The 16,164-nt window shown below is 39.5% G+C and overlaps 1 protein-coding gene and 4 non-coding genes across 13 annotated transcripts in view; 4 read left to right on the top strand and 1 right to left on the bottom strand.

Moving 5' to 3' along the window:
• LOC146553119 (ATP-dependent 6-phosphofructokinase, platelet type-like) overlaps window positions 1–16,164 on the bottom strand; it is a 36,929-nt gene that overhangs the window by 4,943 nt on the left and 15,822 nt on the right. For 2 of the 9 annotated variants that reach the window (XM_085254831.1, XM_085254829.1), the window contains exons 11-18: window positions 11,199–11,263; window positions 10,790–10,859; window positions 10,538–10,573; window positions 8,811–8,957; window positions 6,702–6,772; window positions 4,892–4,979; window positions 3,308–3,460; window positions 1,270–1,422 (exon numbers count right to left, since the gene is read on the bottom strand). In XM_085254831.1, the coding sequence (XP_085110957.1) occupies window positions 1,270–1,422; window positions 3,308–3,460; window positions 4,892–4,979; window positions 6,702–6,772; window positions 8,811–8,957; window positions 10,538–10,573; window positions 10,790–10,859; window positions 11,199–11,263 (783 nt within the window). The remainder of the gene's footprint in view (window positions 1–1,269; window positions 1,423–3,307; window positions 3,461–4,891; window positions 4,980–6,701; window positions 6,773–8,810; window positions 8,958–10,537; window positions 10,574–10,789; window positions 10,860–11,198; window positions 11,264–16,164) is intronic. The other 7 variants (XM_085254838.1, XM_085254837.1, XM_085254836.1 and 4 more) reach the window with 5 other exon arrangements.
• trnar-ucu (transfer RNA arginine (anticodon UCU)) lies at window positions 13,084–13,175 on the top strand. Its single transcript is given in 2 exon segments — window positions 13,084–13,120; window positions 13,140–13,175. It is a non-coding gene; the product is annotated as a tRNA-Arg (tRNA).
• trnar-ucu (transfer RNA arginine (anticodon UCU)) lies at window positions 13,600–13,691 on the top strand. The gene is given in 2 exon segments: window positions 13,600–13,636; window positions 13,656–13,691. It is a non-coding gene; the product is annotated as a tRNA-Arg (tRNA).
• trnar-ucu (transfer RNA arginine (anticodon UCU)) lies at window positions 14,116–14,207 on the top strand. The gene is given in 2 exon segments: window positions 14,116–14,152; window positions 14,172–14,207. It is a non-coding gene; the product is annotated as a tRNA-Arg (tRNA).
• trnar-ucu (transfer RNA arginine (anticodon UCU)) lies at window positions 14,632–14,723 on the top strand. The gene is given in 2 exon segments: window positions 14,632–14,668; window positions 14,688–14,723. It is a non-coding gene; the product is annotated as a tRNA-Arg (tRNA).

The following is a 16,164-nucleotide window of genomic DNA, read 5'->3' as shown; positions in this document are numbered from 1 at the left end:
TCAGTCGTTTTCACAGAGTTCTGCGTCCACATTGAAACGGCCGAAAACGCTTACGTCCCAGTACTGTGCATGCGTGAAACGCAAGAAGATTCGACCTGCCTCATTTCTGCCGCTTATGTACTTTTCGGCTCTTTGAAACGTCGAATGTTGAGGAAAAGCACCGAGTTTTTTAAATGGACTAACAATGAAGTGGAGTTGTTGCTGCGAGTAACACAAAAGTACAAAGTTGAAAAAGCAAGTGAGAGTTAAAGAATTTGAAGAAAATCTATCTGGAGCAGGTACAAACTGATATTAATCTTTAAAAATTCAGAGCAAACAAAACAACTGCTGTATAATGCCCTCCGCTATCTTAGTTTAATTGGTCACATGACTGCATCATATGACTAACATGCGTTTTTGCTGTCCATACTGCAACGCCAAAGCACCCTTTCCAAATGTATGCATTTTCGAGAGCGTTTTCAAACCGCTGCGTTTTCCATCAGCGAAAACGCCTTCTCAGTGTGGACGGGAGGCCAAAACGGAGAAAAAACGATGCGCATTAGTGTGGACTTTTAGCCTGAGAGGGTTTTTTTCTTCCCAAGAATAAATAAAGAACAAAGGAGACTGTAAAGAACTGGTAAATTTACCATCAGAGTCAACCTGTGTGTCCCTTTAGTCTAATCAGATGATTTCAGGCTTCCAGATGAGGTGTCCTTTCCTATTTACCTTCTCAAAAACACTCTTATTTTAAAGTCTTGTTAGTTGGCTTCACCCATCTGGTACCAAATGCACAAGAGGCCAGAAATAATCAACACAGTCAGTAAAACACAGGAACAGTCACTGACATGCATTGTACTCACTGACACTCGGGTTTTACTTCTGTTTACTCATTCCTCTCTTAAAGTTTTAGTAGATGAATTGGAGTGCATAGTTCAAATGACTGCACCTTGCAGGACTGGATCCAGTTAACCAAGTCTTTGCTGTACTTTCTTTGCCCTCTTTGCCTTGTTTTTGTACATAATGAATAAATAATAAAGTACATTCTCTACATCCTCCTGGATGGTAACGGAAGATAATAAAATCGTCATATTTCAAATACAACAAACCAATATTAATGCACGAGGCACATAAGCAACATCTGCTGTTGTGCTGATCGAGCGGTCTTTATTTTAGGATTTGTGTGAACAACAACAGTTTTGACACTTTTAAACCCAATTTTTATTAACGGTAACACTTCAGCATATCTGTAGCTCTTAATATCTCCCCTCATCTCGTTTGCTGGGCCCTTACCTCCACAATGGCGTTGAGGGATGTATCAGCTCCAAGACTGAGGTCAGTGCCAGGCACATTGTTACTAATGGTGGCAGGCAATATGCACATCGGGATGCAAAACTCCTCGTAGTCAGCCCGGGCCACATACAGCTGCAGAATGGACTCAAAGGCCTGATGACGGTAGCCGTAATATGGAGTTAGACCACTAGGGGGAAGACTACACATCTAAAAATGCCAGTGTGCCCTTTAGTGGCTGCTTCATGGTGCCCAGTGACTCCCTTGTCTTGTATCCTTCATTATCATGATAGCTAAAGCTGTTTGTTAATCAAATGCCAAGTTGCAATATCCCCGTGGATGGATGGATACTTTATAAAACACCATTGAATGCACTTTTCTGTTTCATACTAGCAGCTTTTTAAAACATAAACAGCCCAGCCCATATTTGTCTGATCTGTCAGGTTTTAATGTTGGAAAGGAGTGTCTGTGATGTAAAGATAAACCCATTACTGCACAGACAATCATCAGCATGAAATCACTAAGGTGTTCCTTCTCATCCTGACAGGAAAAGCTTGTTACCATGAAATTCTGAATAGTTTTAATTTGACATGACATATAATTCTTTAAAGATGGTCTACTATACACTGTACAATATTTACAAACCCCAAATTGTTTGAAATTATAACCTGCTGCAACCTTTAGGGTTAGCATTTTAAAAGGAAGGATACAAGACAAAGAAGTAACTTTAACTCCAATGAGACCATGAATATGCAGCTCTGCGTGTGTGTGCATGTGTGTTTGTGTGTGTGTCCTGTAGTGTGTGCAACTGGCTGGCTCTCTCCAGGAGTTGGGGGGACTTTGGCTTCTCATTGGCTGAGAGTAAATGGAATGAGGAAGAGGGGTTGCATCGTGGTTGACATGTAACGGTGTCGACGCGACGAGGTGAGACTCCAGAGGCAGTCGGGCAACGTTTCCTTTTATGTTCAAGAAGCAAAGAGGACGTTTTTTTTATTTCTATTTGGTTTTTTTGTTTTGTCTGAAGACAAGAAAGGCTTTCTCAGATAAGAACAATAGGAACTACGATGTAGACCACAATCAGTTATGCAGCAAACAAACTTACTTCCCAAACGCAAACAGTGTTCCCGTTAGACTGAACCTTCCTGCTGTCTAGTTATCTGCCTTTTACAAAACACAAAGAAGACCGCATGAACACGCCAGGGTCACGCACCAAGAGCATGCCACAACACACCACTGCATGCCCTAACACTTACCTGGGACCTCTGCTGACCAGCCCGCATCCAGCAGCAAGTGTTTTCTACTGTACTTCATGCTGATTATTAACAGTCTAATGTCTGCATCAGCTAAACTGAGCTGAGTTATTTGGCATAGTATGCGTTGCCTGTCCTAACTGTAAGGTCTTGTTTCTATTATCTTACGGTTGTGTTTATGTGAAAGCAGTAAGCCTGTACTTTCCATTTAGTTCTGCAAAAACACAAGTTTGGTTGTTAAGCGGGAGGCCAGTGTTTACACAAAACATTACAGAGCACTAGCACTGAGTGCTTCTTAAAATGTCTCTGTCATGTGACCTGAGTTTCAGTTAGTGAAACTACGGCACTTCAAAGTGAAAACTTGAAGTTAAAAATCTTACCCAGGCACAGCTGATTTCATTTCAGAGGGAACCAATGAGCAGGTCAGAATTTCAAATATTTGTTTTTTAATCTGGCTTTTTTGTCACTACTCCTAAACTGCCAAAGTTCAATTAATGGCAGCTCTAAGCCCATGCACAAGATTAAGAACCAATTTTTGACAATTTATACTAAATAAGAAACAATAACAATAATATATTTTCAATTTCTGAATTTAAACTAGAAAACAAATGGATCCTGTAAAAAGATCTAAACTGTCTTGACGTGTGAACTAAATCTGACCTACTGCTTGTTAATGCAAGGATGCGAGCTGGCAATCAGCAAATCCCGAACTCTGAGATGTGTTAAGTCTGCATGTGTGTTAAGTCTAGAAACACACACACATACATTCTCTCTAGCCCAGCCACACTTACGTCAGTAATGGCATTCAGAGCAGTGTCTGAACCAATGCTGAGGTCTGAACCGGGTATATTATTGGAGACGGTGGCCGGGACCATAACCATGGGCACACAGAACTCCTCATATTTGTCCCGTGCAGCAGCGAGTTCCAGTAATCCCACGTAGGCCTGCAGTAGTGAGAGCCAGCGTCTTAGTGGTCATTGAGTATGTACACACAAGTGGGGGAAAAGTGAAGAGCTCTAATCCCCAGGACTTTGAAGGTGCAGTGGACAAGAGGACACAGGTGAGTTTTGAGGGAAAAAACATGACAGGAAGAGCTGGGAACTTACTGGAGATAGCAAAGGTGTGTCCAAAATCCATACTACACTCGAGAAGAAGATATTATCTACTATAAAATGGAGTATAGTCCACTAATTGATTCATGGGCTAGCACCAAACGCTGAGCATTGCACAGCTTTGATTTTGTCGAATGGAAATCAAATGTTTCACTTTATTCACCAACTTCTGCAAGATGTTTCATTTCTTCATCAGCTACAGCAGGAGCTAGGTACTACTGTAAAAAAGAATCACTGCATTACTAAAAGTGGCTTAAGATAACATTAACTTTTACTTCTATTGTTATATATTGATTAAAGCTAAAATTTCAGCCAATCATAACTATGATACATGCAAACTAATAATCTGAACATGTTTGCTTTAGGAATCATAAGTTAACTTGTGGTGGGCGTGAAGGAGGAGGCGGCTTTGAGGTGGGAGGGATCTGCTGATGAGAGATGGAGCTCAAGAAATGGAGTATGAAATGAAAATTCAGTGATGGGATGAAGAAACGTCTGTGAGGAATGTACTGTTAGGAGAAGCCAAGGGGAGAGAGCCAGGCCAATCATGACGGGCAGTGAGACACACACAGGAAGTCAATGTTGCAGCTCCTCACATAAAAGGACAAAGACAGAGACAACGTTCATTTTTGGCCAAGCTACCAAAGTCAAAAACCTTTTCTTTTAAATGGCATGGTTGAATTGTTAAAGTTCTTTGTTAAAATAAAAGTTTTATGCTGGTTTCATTTAATCTCTCGATTGGACAAAGAGCTTGAAAAGCATCAAAATACCATAAACATCCATTTCAATGTCATTAAATCTATCTATATACATGCTGGCTTTGCAGCTTGGCCAACAGTTCATACTGACACATGGACAGACAGGGAGAGAGCCTTAAAAATTTAAATATGTCTTCATTATATTTTGAAAAAATATTAATATAGAAAATGTGTTTTGCAAATTTAAAATGTCAAATTGGGTAAATTGGTGAGAAACAAATGGACCAGAAAATGCTGAGCAATACAACACATGGCAATCGTAAAATGCTGGTAGGAGACGGTGCTTGATGATGCTGATACAATAAGGTTAGCCATTTTACATTACACAATAACTCTGCTTTTACAATATCAGTAGCTTTTTTTAATGAAACAATAGCTGAATTTAAGATTTTTTACTCATTGTATTTTTCTAAATGATAAAAAATGGTCAGAGATACAATATTGATAAAATGTGATTACAAACAAAATGCTTTAATTTGCAATAACCAGGAAAGGTTATACATACCTCAAACCCTCCGACCACAAGCAGAGCATTGATGTTATGAATCCTCATCTGCTCAGCGATCTTATCCAGATGTTTTCCTGGAAGAGTTCTGACACATAAAAAATGATTAGTCATTAAAAAGGCAAAGGGGATAACACTTTACATGTACATTTAATGTTAAAGCATTTAACCTTCCTCTTGTGTTAGCTTTCTGTTATTATCTTTTATGTTAATGGATAGTTTTGTGTCTTAAATCAACCAAAAAGTTCCCTCAAAACAGTGGTTTATCATTCAAATTGTTTGTAATCTTGTTAGGCTTCCTTATCCATGAAAAGATGGGTTTTAATATTTTTCCTGTGGCCCTCAGGCTCTTTCTTTTTGCAGCACACCTCTCATTTTCATTCCGAAACTATAGCAAATTAAACTCAAGAGATTAAAAAAAACTTGTAGCAATGTAACGTAACATATCTCTGAAATAAATCGGTTTCATTTATTTTTTATGTCAATATTATTAACTATAATAACATTCCTGTGTAATTCTATCAATTCGATGCACAGAATTACACAGCCCGTGATGCTGCTTTTTGCATCCAAGGCTGCCCAGATGTTCATTTACTCTCACCTCTGCCTTTGGGGCGATTGTGGCTCAAGAGTTGGGAGTTTGCCTTGTAATCGGAAGGTTGCCGGTTCGAGCCCCGGCTTGGACAGTCTCGGTCGTTGTGTCCTTGGGCAAGACACTTCACCCGTTGCCTACTGGTGGTGGTCAGAGGGCCCGGTGGCGCCAGTGTCCGGCAGCCTCGCCTCTGTCAGTGCGCCCCAGGGTGGCTGTGGCTACAATGTAGCTTGCCATCACCAGTGTGTGAATGGGTGGATGACTGGATATGTAAAGCGCTTTGGGGTCCTTAGGGACTAGTAAAGCGCTATATAAATACAGGCCATTTACCTTTTGTGTTGAACATTGATGGAAAGAGCTCCACCCATCTCTCCCAGACATCCCTAATGGGAGCATGCGTGTCAGGTTTGCTCTAGGATCTATCTATCTATCTGTTGTAAAATCTGAGGACTCTTGATATCATTCAAAAGGTCTGAGTGACATTTTTGCCTGGAAAATATGCCTGCCTGTCGATGCTTCCCACATACCATCAGTGGTCTCATTGCTGGATCTGTACACTCCAGCAAGTAGAACACCAGTATAGGCTTCCAGGTATGCCATGTAAATATCATCCTAAATGTAGCCATGGAGTTTTCTTGCTTCAAAGTTTGTCACAGCAACAATGTGTTTCTTTGGTGAAAATGGCAGAAACCCATCAAGTTGTCACTTATTCTTGTCACGCAAACCTGGAACTCACAGAGTCATTTTGATGACATTTGCAGCAGTTGGCCTGCCATGTAAGGCAGGAGGTACTCCAATCCAAGAGATGTTACCACTTTCTTTTTACTCCGGGAAGGAGGCAAAAAGGTGAAGAAGCCCCTAACTTCTCTCTGACAGTGTTAGTGAGCTCACAGTATGTTTACGATTTCAGTTTTGGCTCTAATTATTGTTTTAAGATGTTATATTATAACAGAGTTGAAACCGACTGTAACAATACAATGGTCATAATTTCCACCAGAACATTTTCTAATTTTGTTTTCATGTTTCTTTAAATAGAGGTTCCTGACAAAGTCAGAAAGCCTTGATGCAATAAACAAGTTTAAATGGCACCTTTATGCATAAAAACCTAAAAATGGGTCAGTGCCAACCTTAACCTCGTTTTTAACCTTCCTCATCAAGAGGAAACTTAAAAATGATGTAGGCTTATAATAACAGGTATATAATAAAGCAGCAGATTACCTTTTTGTCCCTAGCAGTGACCCACCCTGGCCAGTCCAACCACCAACATCTCCCCATTTGATCTCCTTAATCTGATAAAAGAGAAAGGCAGCTCATTTGTATCGCAACAAAACAAATTAATGCATGGCAGAAAAGGTTCACAGATCTCACTGGGACTATTACAAAAAGCAATCTACCAGATAAACACTCCCTTGAAAATTATTGTGTCAGTGTCTGAATTATCAAAAACATCAGAGATAGAGTTTCTGCTTTTTAAATGCATCCGCACACAGCACCAGCACAGCATTGAGAGGAACTACAATGTCAAGTACAAGTCAAGAACATCATGAAACACCAGCCCCAGCCCACTTCCCAAGGAAAGGAAATACGACTGTCCTGATGACAACATCGGAGGCAGCTTACCTAGGATGAGGAGAAAAAAAGGACCAGGCTGTTGCTCAGTGGTTCATATTACTCTCTGTAAGCACATTTTTCATTTCATTTGGAAATTAAGATCTTAAAATATTAAGGCTGAGTTGAAAGGCACTGAATCAAAGTTATTTGAAGTCCAGTGTGGAGTTTCTGTAGTCTGTGATGTGTCATGTTGTCAGCAAGTGTTGGTGATGATTGATCCACTGTTTTTACAAAGTACCTGCCCATTGTATCCAAACTATCAAATGATTTGCTGACAATGTTATTACTCAGCTTGACTTTTCAGTGAACTCTTCTGGCTTGAACCCTACAGAGAATCTATCAAAGCAACCTGGGCTTCAAAAACACCTCAGCGTTGCCACCCCCATGCCACACTGACGCAGCAGTTCACGATAAAAGAGCCCCAACCAACCACTGAGAGTACAACCATAGTTTTCAGAATTTAGACATTTCTGTATGTCAATTCTTGCTTTTGATTGAACTTAGGAAATGTTCTAATAATTTGAACTACTGGATTGAAGTCTTGAAATAATTAACATGTAATGAATATAGATGTTTACTTTTTTTTAAATTAAATTATAAACAATAAAGACTTTCATGACATTTGCATTTTTGTAAGATGCACTGTAAAAAAAATTGTAATATAAAACTATTTTACTGTGTATTTTACAGTTTTGTACTGTTCTTCTAGAATATTAAATTCACCTAAATAGACTGTGATTTTACATTTCAAATGTAAATTAACATAAAATCACTGTAAATGTAATAAAACATAACTTTCTTCCTTTTTGAATGTATTTGTCTGTACATATGCATATTTAGATTGTTAAAATACATTCACTAATGCATCATATTTTCACAAATATTTGTTCATTATTTGAAAGATTGAAATGTTCAAATAAATAAAAATCAAATAATTATTATTATTGTTATTTAGGGCGATCGTGGCTCAAGAGTTGGCAGTTCGTCTTGTAATCAGGAGGTTGCTGGTTTGAGCCCCGGCTTGGACACTCTTGGTTGTTGTGTCCTTGGGCAAGACACTTCACCTACCACCTACTGGTGATGGCCAGAGAGGAATTATAAAGTGGAATTGTAAAGTGCTTTGAGGGTCTCATAAAGCACTGCATGAATGCAGTCTGTTATTATTTAAACCAACAATAACTGTATATTTCTGTACATTTAAGTATTATGATTCATTTTGCCACATTCATTGACCTTGTTTATAGGTAATTTCATTGTTTAATCACATTAAATTGTTCCTAATTTAATGTTTAAAGGCACATGAAAAAGGCAAAATCCCATGTGAAATTAGGGCAACAAACTGTATTGTCATTACTGAAAATAACCGTATTTTCATGGGAAAGTTATTTTCTGTTATTTTCTGATATTATTTTGGCGCCCCAGCTGCCAGACTATTACTGTTTTTTTAGGATTTCTTTTTCAATCACTGTGATACTTAGTGGGGTTATTAGTCAGGGACCCCAGCTTCACTTTTCAACCAATCTAATCCTTCAAAATCAGGATTTTGTCTCATGTCTAATGAAAGGTACAATAGTGTGTCATCAGCATAGAAATTGTAACTTATATTCGGTTTTTCAATAACATACGGTATGAAGAGAAAGCCCAATAACAGATATCCGTGGAACTCTATATTTGTACATAGTTGTCTGAATGACAATTATGTACATTGAATCTCACCTGTCCTTTGTAGAATCCCTCGAAGCCATCGTTTACAGCAAACATTTTGTGGCCTTCGGTGATTCCCACTCTGACAGCAGAACGAACAGCAGCATTCATACCTGCTGCTGGAGCACCGACGTTCATTACTGCCACATTAAAGGAGCTCTGTGGGTGATACACAGCACCAATCACACTCATGTAACACTCAGTACTAACCTTACAGTAGGGGAAGCAGAACCCCATGGTACTGTGATATGTGGTAGCACCCTTAAGCTTTTTCAAATTTTAAACCATATTCATACTTTAGGCCCAACTCCTATATTTAGTGTACGAACACAGAATATATCTATGAGCAGCTTTTACCGGCAATGCAGTCATGCCATTAATTCCATGGCATGAGGCAAACTGGACAAAAACTGGACTGAAATGGTTCAGTTTGGACGTCATGGAGCCATAATCACGGCTTCATCTGTCATCAGGAGAGACTCTGCCTCACACAGCAGCAGGCAGTGATAGCCTTTCATGCATGAGCCACATGCTGCTAAAAGACGCAGTGAAGTAGTAGCTACTTTGTCATGACAGCCACTGAAAATATCAACAGTCAAATGAATATTTTCCCAAAATTTTTTAGCAGTTTTCTTGCCATTCAGTCTTGAATCATTTGGCCAACTTTAGAGGGGATCTTATTACAAAGTCAAACTCGGGTTCATGTGGTCCACATTGCAAAATGCAATATGGATACACCCAACAACACAGAATGCATTATGCTGTGCTCCAATAATAGACTGAGCCCGTAATGTTCTTGTTTTCAATTGGGTTAATGGCACATATAAATATGACGTGAAGTACCTCAAAACGGACAGGCTTCCAACTCTCTCTCAATAAATGCTTAATACCAAATCTCACACAGTTTGCTTTGTTTTTGAAGTCTAGCAAGCACAAGTGGAATCAAACTACAACGCCCGGTAAGGTCAGACAGAAATGTGTCTGCAGAAACTATACCAGCATCAAAAACTGCCAAGAATCAAACCTTGGTTTTTGAAGCCTTATCAGATTATGTTTACTTTCTGTTTAATCAAATACAATTTCTTCATCATTTTTCAAAGATTGAAAAATCTTTGGCTGCTGCATACAGACAGCACTAAACAGTTGGAGAACATAGGCATGCTGAGATAAAAAAGAAGATTATAAAAAACAAATATTCAACAGATGAAAGCTTTACGTTTAACAACCACTAACCATCTTTGAATAAAACAAAGAGCTTGGAGCCTGTCCAGTTTGAGTTGAGAGTCAGCGAAAACACATCTATAAAGGAGACTACTTCAGAGCGATTTGAAGCAGATCACACCCTCATTGCCATTATCCCTGACAGCAGGGCTGGTCGGAGTCCTGCACTGCAGCGCTAATGCACCTCTTTGCATGTCTACATTTCTAATTCCAAGCATCCAAGCAGAGCCATGAGGAAATAAGCAAAGGCAGACAGAACGACAGGTGAAGAGCACTGACGCTGTCCTTTTGTGGCACCATTTTACAACAACTAAAATAAAGTGGATATTAGTTCTAGACTTGGTAAGAAACTAAAATCCACACATATTTATCTCAGCATTGGGAAGATTATTAGAAGCCAAAGGGAATAAGATGGTCAAACTAACTGCAAAGCAGCTCCTTGTATGACCTACACCTGCAGAAGCTTCAGACGCTGATCAAAAGCCTGCTCAGCTGCCCCATTTTCACTCATCACATACATCAATCTGCTCTTCATCCCCCGCCTCCTCCTCTCCCTCAGGATGGACAGTTATAGAAAGACAGACTGTGTTAGTGTCACAAAAAGACTGCAGCACCCACAATACACCTGACCAGGAAATACCTTATGCTAATGTACAATTCTCAGAGCAGCTGGTGGAAAGACACATTTGGAGAATAAACATGGTAATTATTATTTTACTGGTTTAATTAAATTATTTTAGCTGTTAATATTTGAGAGTGATAATACTTACATTTGGAAGTTCAGAATCTGCCTTCCGAAATGAGAGGAGTCGGTAAGTGCTCAGATTGTTTTCGAAGCTCCTGCAGATGGAAAAAAAGTTAAACAATGTGGAAAATCCAATATGAATTCTGGTCTGTAAATGCAGCAGGGCAAACATTTAGAGTAATTAAGAGATCAATGTTAACACAGATAAGCAGGAAGTGGGATGCTGTCAAACCGCAAAACGTACTATACACAACTTCTGTGCTGTGTATAGTGTCAGACATCATGTGCAACATTCGAACCAGTGCTCCTGGCATGAGCAACATTTAAGCACTTTATGTATTTTTTAATCTTCCAATATGTCGATTGGTTATATATAAACATAACAAATCCTACAGGTGTTTAATCATGTCAGCGTAGTGGAATTTTACAAATACCTGCCACGCAGTCTGACCGCCTCATCAAATTTCTTCTCATCCATGGCCTTCTGTACTTCTTGAGTCTGATGACAAAAAAAACAGGGCATTTTTTTCTGGTGAGGCAGTGCTGCCTGCTAACTGTATTGCATGTAAATAGTGTCTGGAGTTATGGGAAACTCAAAGCACCTGTGATCCAAGCACTATAGTTGCTCCAGTCTCACGGCATGAAAGCCAGTCCATATTTTATCTCTTCTTGAATACCAGCTACATCCCTTTAGTACGTTTATTTTAAGACCTCTTTCTTTGCAAGAATAAAAATGTAAAAAATCAATGAATAAACAATTTTGTCAACTATATAGTTTTTGAGGCAAACATAATAGCAACCTTTGTTGCTTAAAGAGACTCTCAAGCTTTTGTAGTTATTTTAGGTCATTTTTAAAATTAATCTTCACATCTTTATTTTTTTTTTCCAGGAATCAAGTTCATATTTTTCTTTTGAATAAAAATTAATCTTTCACTGTTTGATTTGTAAACTGCTTTGTTTCTTCTGTGGAGCTTCACAGTGTGCAACCCAGCAATTCACCCAGAAAATAAATGTTTTCAAATTATTTTATATCTTCTTGCATTAAGCTGGTAAATGCTAAATGTCAAGGTTTGTTGAGGTTTGTGAAGACATTTCACCTTTCATCCAAGAGACTTTTTCAGTTCTGAAACAACTGGTAGAGAGACTTAGGTAACAAACCCCTACTGGGGGCTGTCCCTTTTGAGGAGAACCTGACGGTTGTAGACCCATTATTGTTCATGTGGGTTGTTACATAATCTGCAGTATAGAATAATAGAGCCAAGGTGTGAAAAAGGTGAGGCCCAATTTCCTTAAATAGGTAAAACCTCTGTAAGACCCTGCCCCACCCCCACCATCATGTGAACTATTGTGGTACCTTGAGGTGGGAGTGGGGGTTGAAATTACCTCTGTGCCAGGTGTTTTATAACTGAAGTAGAAAAATGTGTTTACATTTTCACAAACCTGAAGAGATCTTTTATCTTCTTATTCAAACTCTCCCGACTACCATTGACTGAGAACATACACAGGCCTGTTTAATCTCTTAATTTTATCTGCTTTGTTAATGTTGTAGGCTGACTGTGGATTCTATCAGATTAGTTGTCTTTATTTAAGTTTTTTGTTTTTTATGATGGACTGTCTAACTGAATAGCATATTGTGAGATAAAGAAGAACTCACAGAAAAGTGACTAGCCAGAAATTTGATACAGCTCTTTAATGTTTTACATTTTACAAAGCGGTAAAAAAAAGTCTAATATATCATTGTTTCATGTTCCGTTTTAGAATTGGATTTTATTCCAATTTCTCTATTATAAAATTTAATGTTGTTTCAGATTTTCTCCCTGAAAAATCAGATACTGTTCTAGTGGTTCCCATCACATAAAATTCAAAGGTTGTGGGTTCAAGTCCCACCAGGGTCGCTAATTTAAAGGGGAGAACTTTGTTGAAGATTCCTGCTACACAAAAATCTTAGTTTTTGACCATCTCGATTGTAGTCATCCAAACAAAGTGCTTTGGTCAACTGAAAATCTGTTACTACCACCAGGAAATGAAAGCCTCAAGTTTACAAAGCACAGAATCCACACTACTTGTAGTAGCATATGGCTGTCATTTAAATACAGTTGAGTTTGCTGTTGATGTAATTTTCTAGGTTTGCGTTCCACCAGAATCACTAACTCAGGAGGGTTTTTATTTCCCTTGAATTCTTTGCAAAGCAGAGAAGATTCAGGTTGCACACAATTGCGCATCTGAACAGTAGGTACTCAGAATGGGGTTTCTAGGGGCGTTCACATCACCAACGTGAATTCTACGCCACATTCTGGGTCATCAAGACTTGGCTTTGTAGGCTCTGTGGCGCAATGGATAGCGCGTTGGACTTCTAGTGGATCCCATCAGATGCAATTCAAAGGTTGTGGGTTCGAGTCCCACCAGAGTCACTAATTTAAAGGGGAGAACTTTATTGAAGGTTCCTGCTACACAAAAATCTTAGTATCTGACCATCTCGATTGTAGTCATCTAAACAAAGTGCTTTGGTCAACTGAAAATCTGTTACTACCACCAGGAAATGAAAGCCTCAAGTTTACAAAGCACAGAATCCACACTACTTGTAGTAGCATATGGCTGTCATTTAAATACAGTTGAGTTTGCTGTTGATGTAATTTTCTAGGTTTGCGTTCCACCAGAATCACTAACTCAGGAGGGTTTTTATTTCCCTTGAATTCTTTGCAAAGCAGAGAAGATTCAGGTTGCACACAATTGCGCATCTGAACAGTAGGTACTCAGAATGGGGTTTCTAGGGACGTTCACATCACCAACGTGAATTCTACGCCACATTCTGGGTGATCAAGGCCAGAATTTGTAGGCTCTGTGGCGCAATGGATAGTGCGTTGGACTTCTAGTGGCTCCTTTCAGATGCAATTCAAAGGTTGCGGGTTCGAGTCCCACCAGAGTCACTAATTTAAAGGGGAGAACTTTATTGAAGGTTCCTGCTACACAAAAATCTTAGTTTCTGACCAGCTCGATTGTAGTCATCTAAACAAAGTGCTTTGGTCAACTGAAAATCTGTTACTACCACCAGGAAATGAAAGCCTCAAGTTTACAAAGCACAGAATCCACACTACTTGTAGTAGCATATGGCTGTCATTTAAATACAGTTGAGTTTGCTGTTGATGTAATTTTCTAGGTTTGCGTTCCACCAGAATCACTAACTCAGGAGGGTTTTTATTTCCCTTGAATTCTTTGCAAAGCAGAGAAGATTCAGGTTGCACACAATTGCGCATCTGAACAGTAGGTACTCAGAATGGGGTTTCTAGGGACGTTCACATCACCAACGTGAATTCTACGCCACATTCTGGGTGATCAAGGCCAGAATTTGTAGGCTCTGTGGCGCAATGGATAGCGCGTTGGACTTCTAGTGGATCCCATCAGATGCAATTCAAAGGTTGTGGGTTCGAGTCCCACCAGAGTCACTAATTTAAAGGGGAGAACTTTATTGAAGGTTCCTGCTACACAAAAATCTTAGTTTCTGACCATCTCTATTGTAGTCATCTAAACAAAGTGCTTTGGTCAACTGAAAATCTGTTACTACCACCAGGAAATGAAAGCCTCAAGTTTACAAAGCACAGAATCCACACTACTTGTAGTAGCATATGGCTGTCATTTAAATACAGTTGAGTTTGCTGTTGATGTAATTTTCTAGGTTTGCGTTCCACCAGAATCACTAACTCAAGAGGGTTTTTATTTCCCTTGAATTCTTTGCAAAGCAGAGAAGATTCAGGTTGCACACAATTGCGCATCTGAACAGTAGGTACTCAGAATGGGGTTTCTAGGGACGTTCACATCACCTACGTGAATTCTACGCCACATTCTGGGTAAAAAAGATCAGGATTTGTAGGCTCTGTGGCGCAATGGATAGCGCGTTGGACTTCTAGTGAATCCCATCAGAGGCAATTCAAAGGTTGTGGTTTCGAGACCCACCAGAGTCAGTAATTTAAAGGGGAGAACTTTGTTGAAGATTCCTGCTACACAAAAATCTTGTTTCTGACCAGTTTTATTGTAGTCATCCAAACGAAGTGCTTTGGTCAACTGAAAATCTGTTACTACCACCAGGGGCCCGTTCTTCGTACGTCGCTTACTACATCCAAGATCAAATGACACATCCAACATCAAATCATCGCGCTAACCATGAGCTCGCTAATCCGGTTCCCCGAACACACCTGCTGTTGACGATTACTACAGCTGGACGCAGGAATGTGACATCACTGGGTGTCGTAAAAGGGGCTACGCATCGATAGTAGAAACATTGATCGGCAACCCGCTGATTGGTCGGCGAAAATGTCCAAGGGGCGTGCTCGGTATTTTCCGGCAGCAGAGCAAGAACTCATGAGTGAGGGATTTCAGGAGTTTCAGAGTTTAATTAAAACGCAAGAGAACACTGCAAAGGCTGCAAAAGCAAGGAGAGAGGGCTGGCAGAAAGTTGCTGACAAATCAAACTCGTAGGTAATTTAATAATAATAATAATAATGGATTGGGTTTATATAGCGCTTTCCAAGGCACCCAAAGTGCTTTACGATACCACTATTCATTCACTCCCACATTCACACACTGGTGGAGGCAGCTACGGTTGTAGCCAGGCTGCCATATCGCGCCATCGGCCCCTCTGGCCAACACCAGTAGGCGGTAGGGTAGATCTATCATATGACACTATATTGTCCAATATCATATGGCATTATATTATATTATAATATGTTATATTATATCCCCTTTCACATTAGAGCCACAACAGGACCCACAAGAACATGGGAACAAGTAAAAGTGGAATACAGGAGTATTCTACAGAATGGTAATATTTATCTCTTAGATTGCTTTGCGTCTCTTGGCAAGGTAATACTGGCCTGTAATACTCTGTTAGTTTGTTCATAACAGCAACCAAGAAAAGGGCAGAGGAAAGAAAGACAGGTGGTGGTCCTGCACCCCCTCGTCAACAAGTTGGTTAAGTAAATAATACCCTCACGGGAATATCGATATGTCTCTATGAGCACACTGTCGCGCTGAGCTAAAGGATCCTGTCTGTCCCGCAATATACGCTGAATTCTGAGGACTCTCCTTATCAATCTTGCACCTTCCGCAATGGGTTGGTCGCGTATACGGACAGGACATGGCTGCGACAGGCTTCCCAAATCCACCTTCGCTTTTATAGCCGTGGTCTCTCATCTTGATTACACGAAGTAATTTACAATTACTACTCTGAAATATGAATTACATCTGTAATAATCACATACATGTAATAGAATGTTAATAGTACATTTCCCTTTTTTAGGAAATGACCTGTATGTATCTGTGTGACATCAATAAAAGGATCAAGTGCTGCATTATCTTTAGTTACATTGATAATATTTATTTATGGTGAAACAGTGGAAAAATATC

This window comes from Mchenga conophoros, linkage group LG18 (assembly GCF_057382185.1).
Source record: "Mchenga conophoros isolate Kocher_MC1m ecotype Shallow Benthic linkage group LG18, M_conophoros_male_GT1.1, whole genome shotgun sequence".
In the NCBI taxonomy this organism is placed as follows: domain Eukaryota; kingdom Metazoa; phylum Chordata; class Actinopteri; order Cichliformes; family Cichlidae; genus Mchenga; species Mchenga conophoros.
Note: the sequence above shows the minus strand (reverse complement) of the source record. Positions and strands in the feature narration are given on the sequence as shown.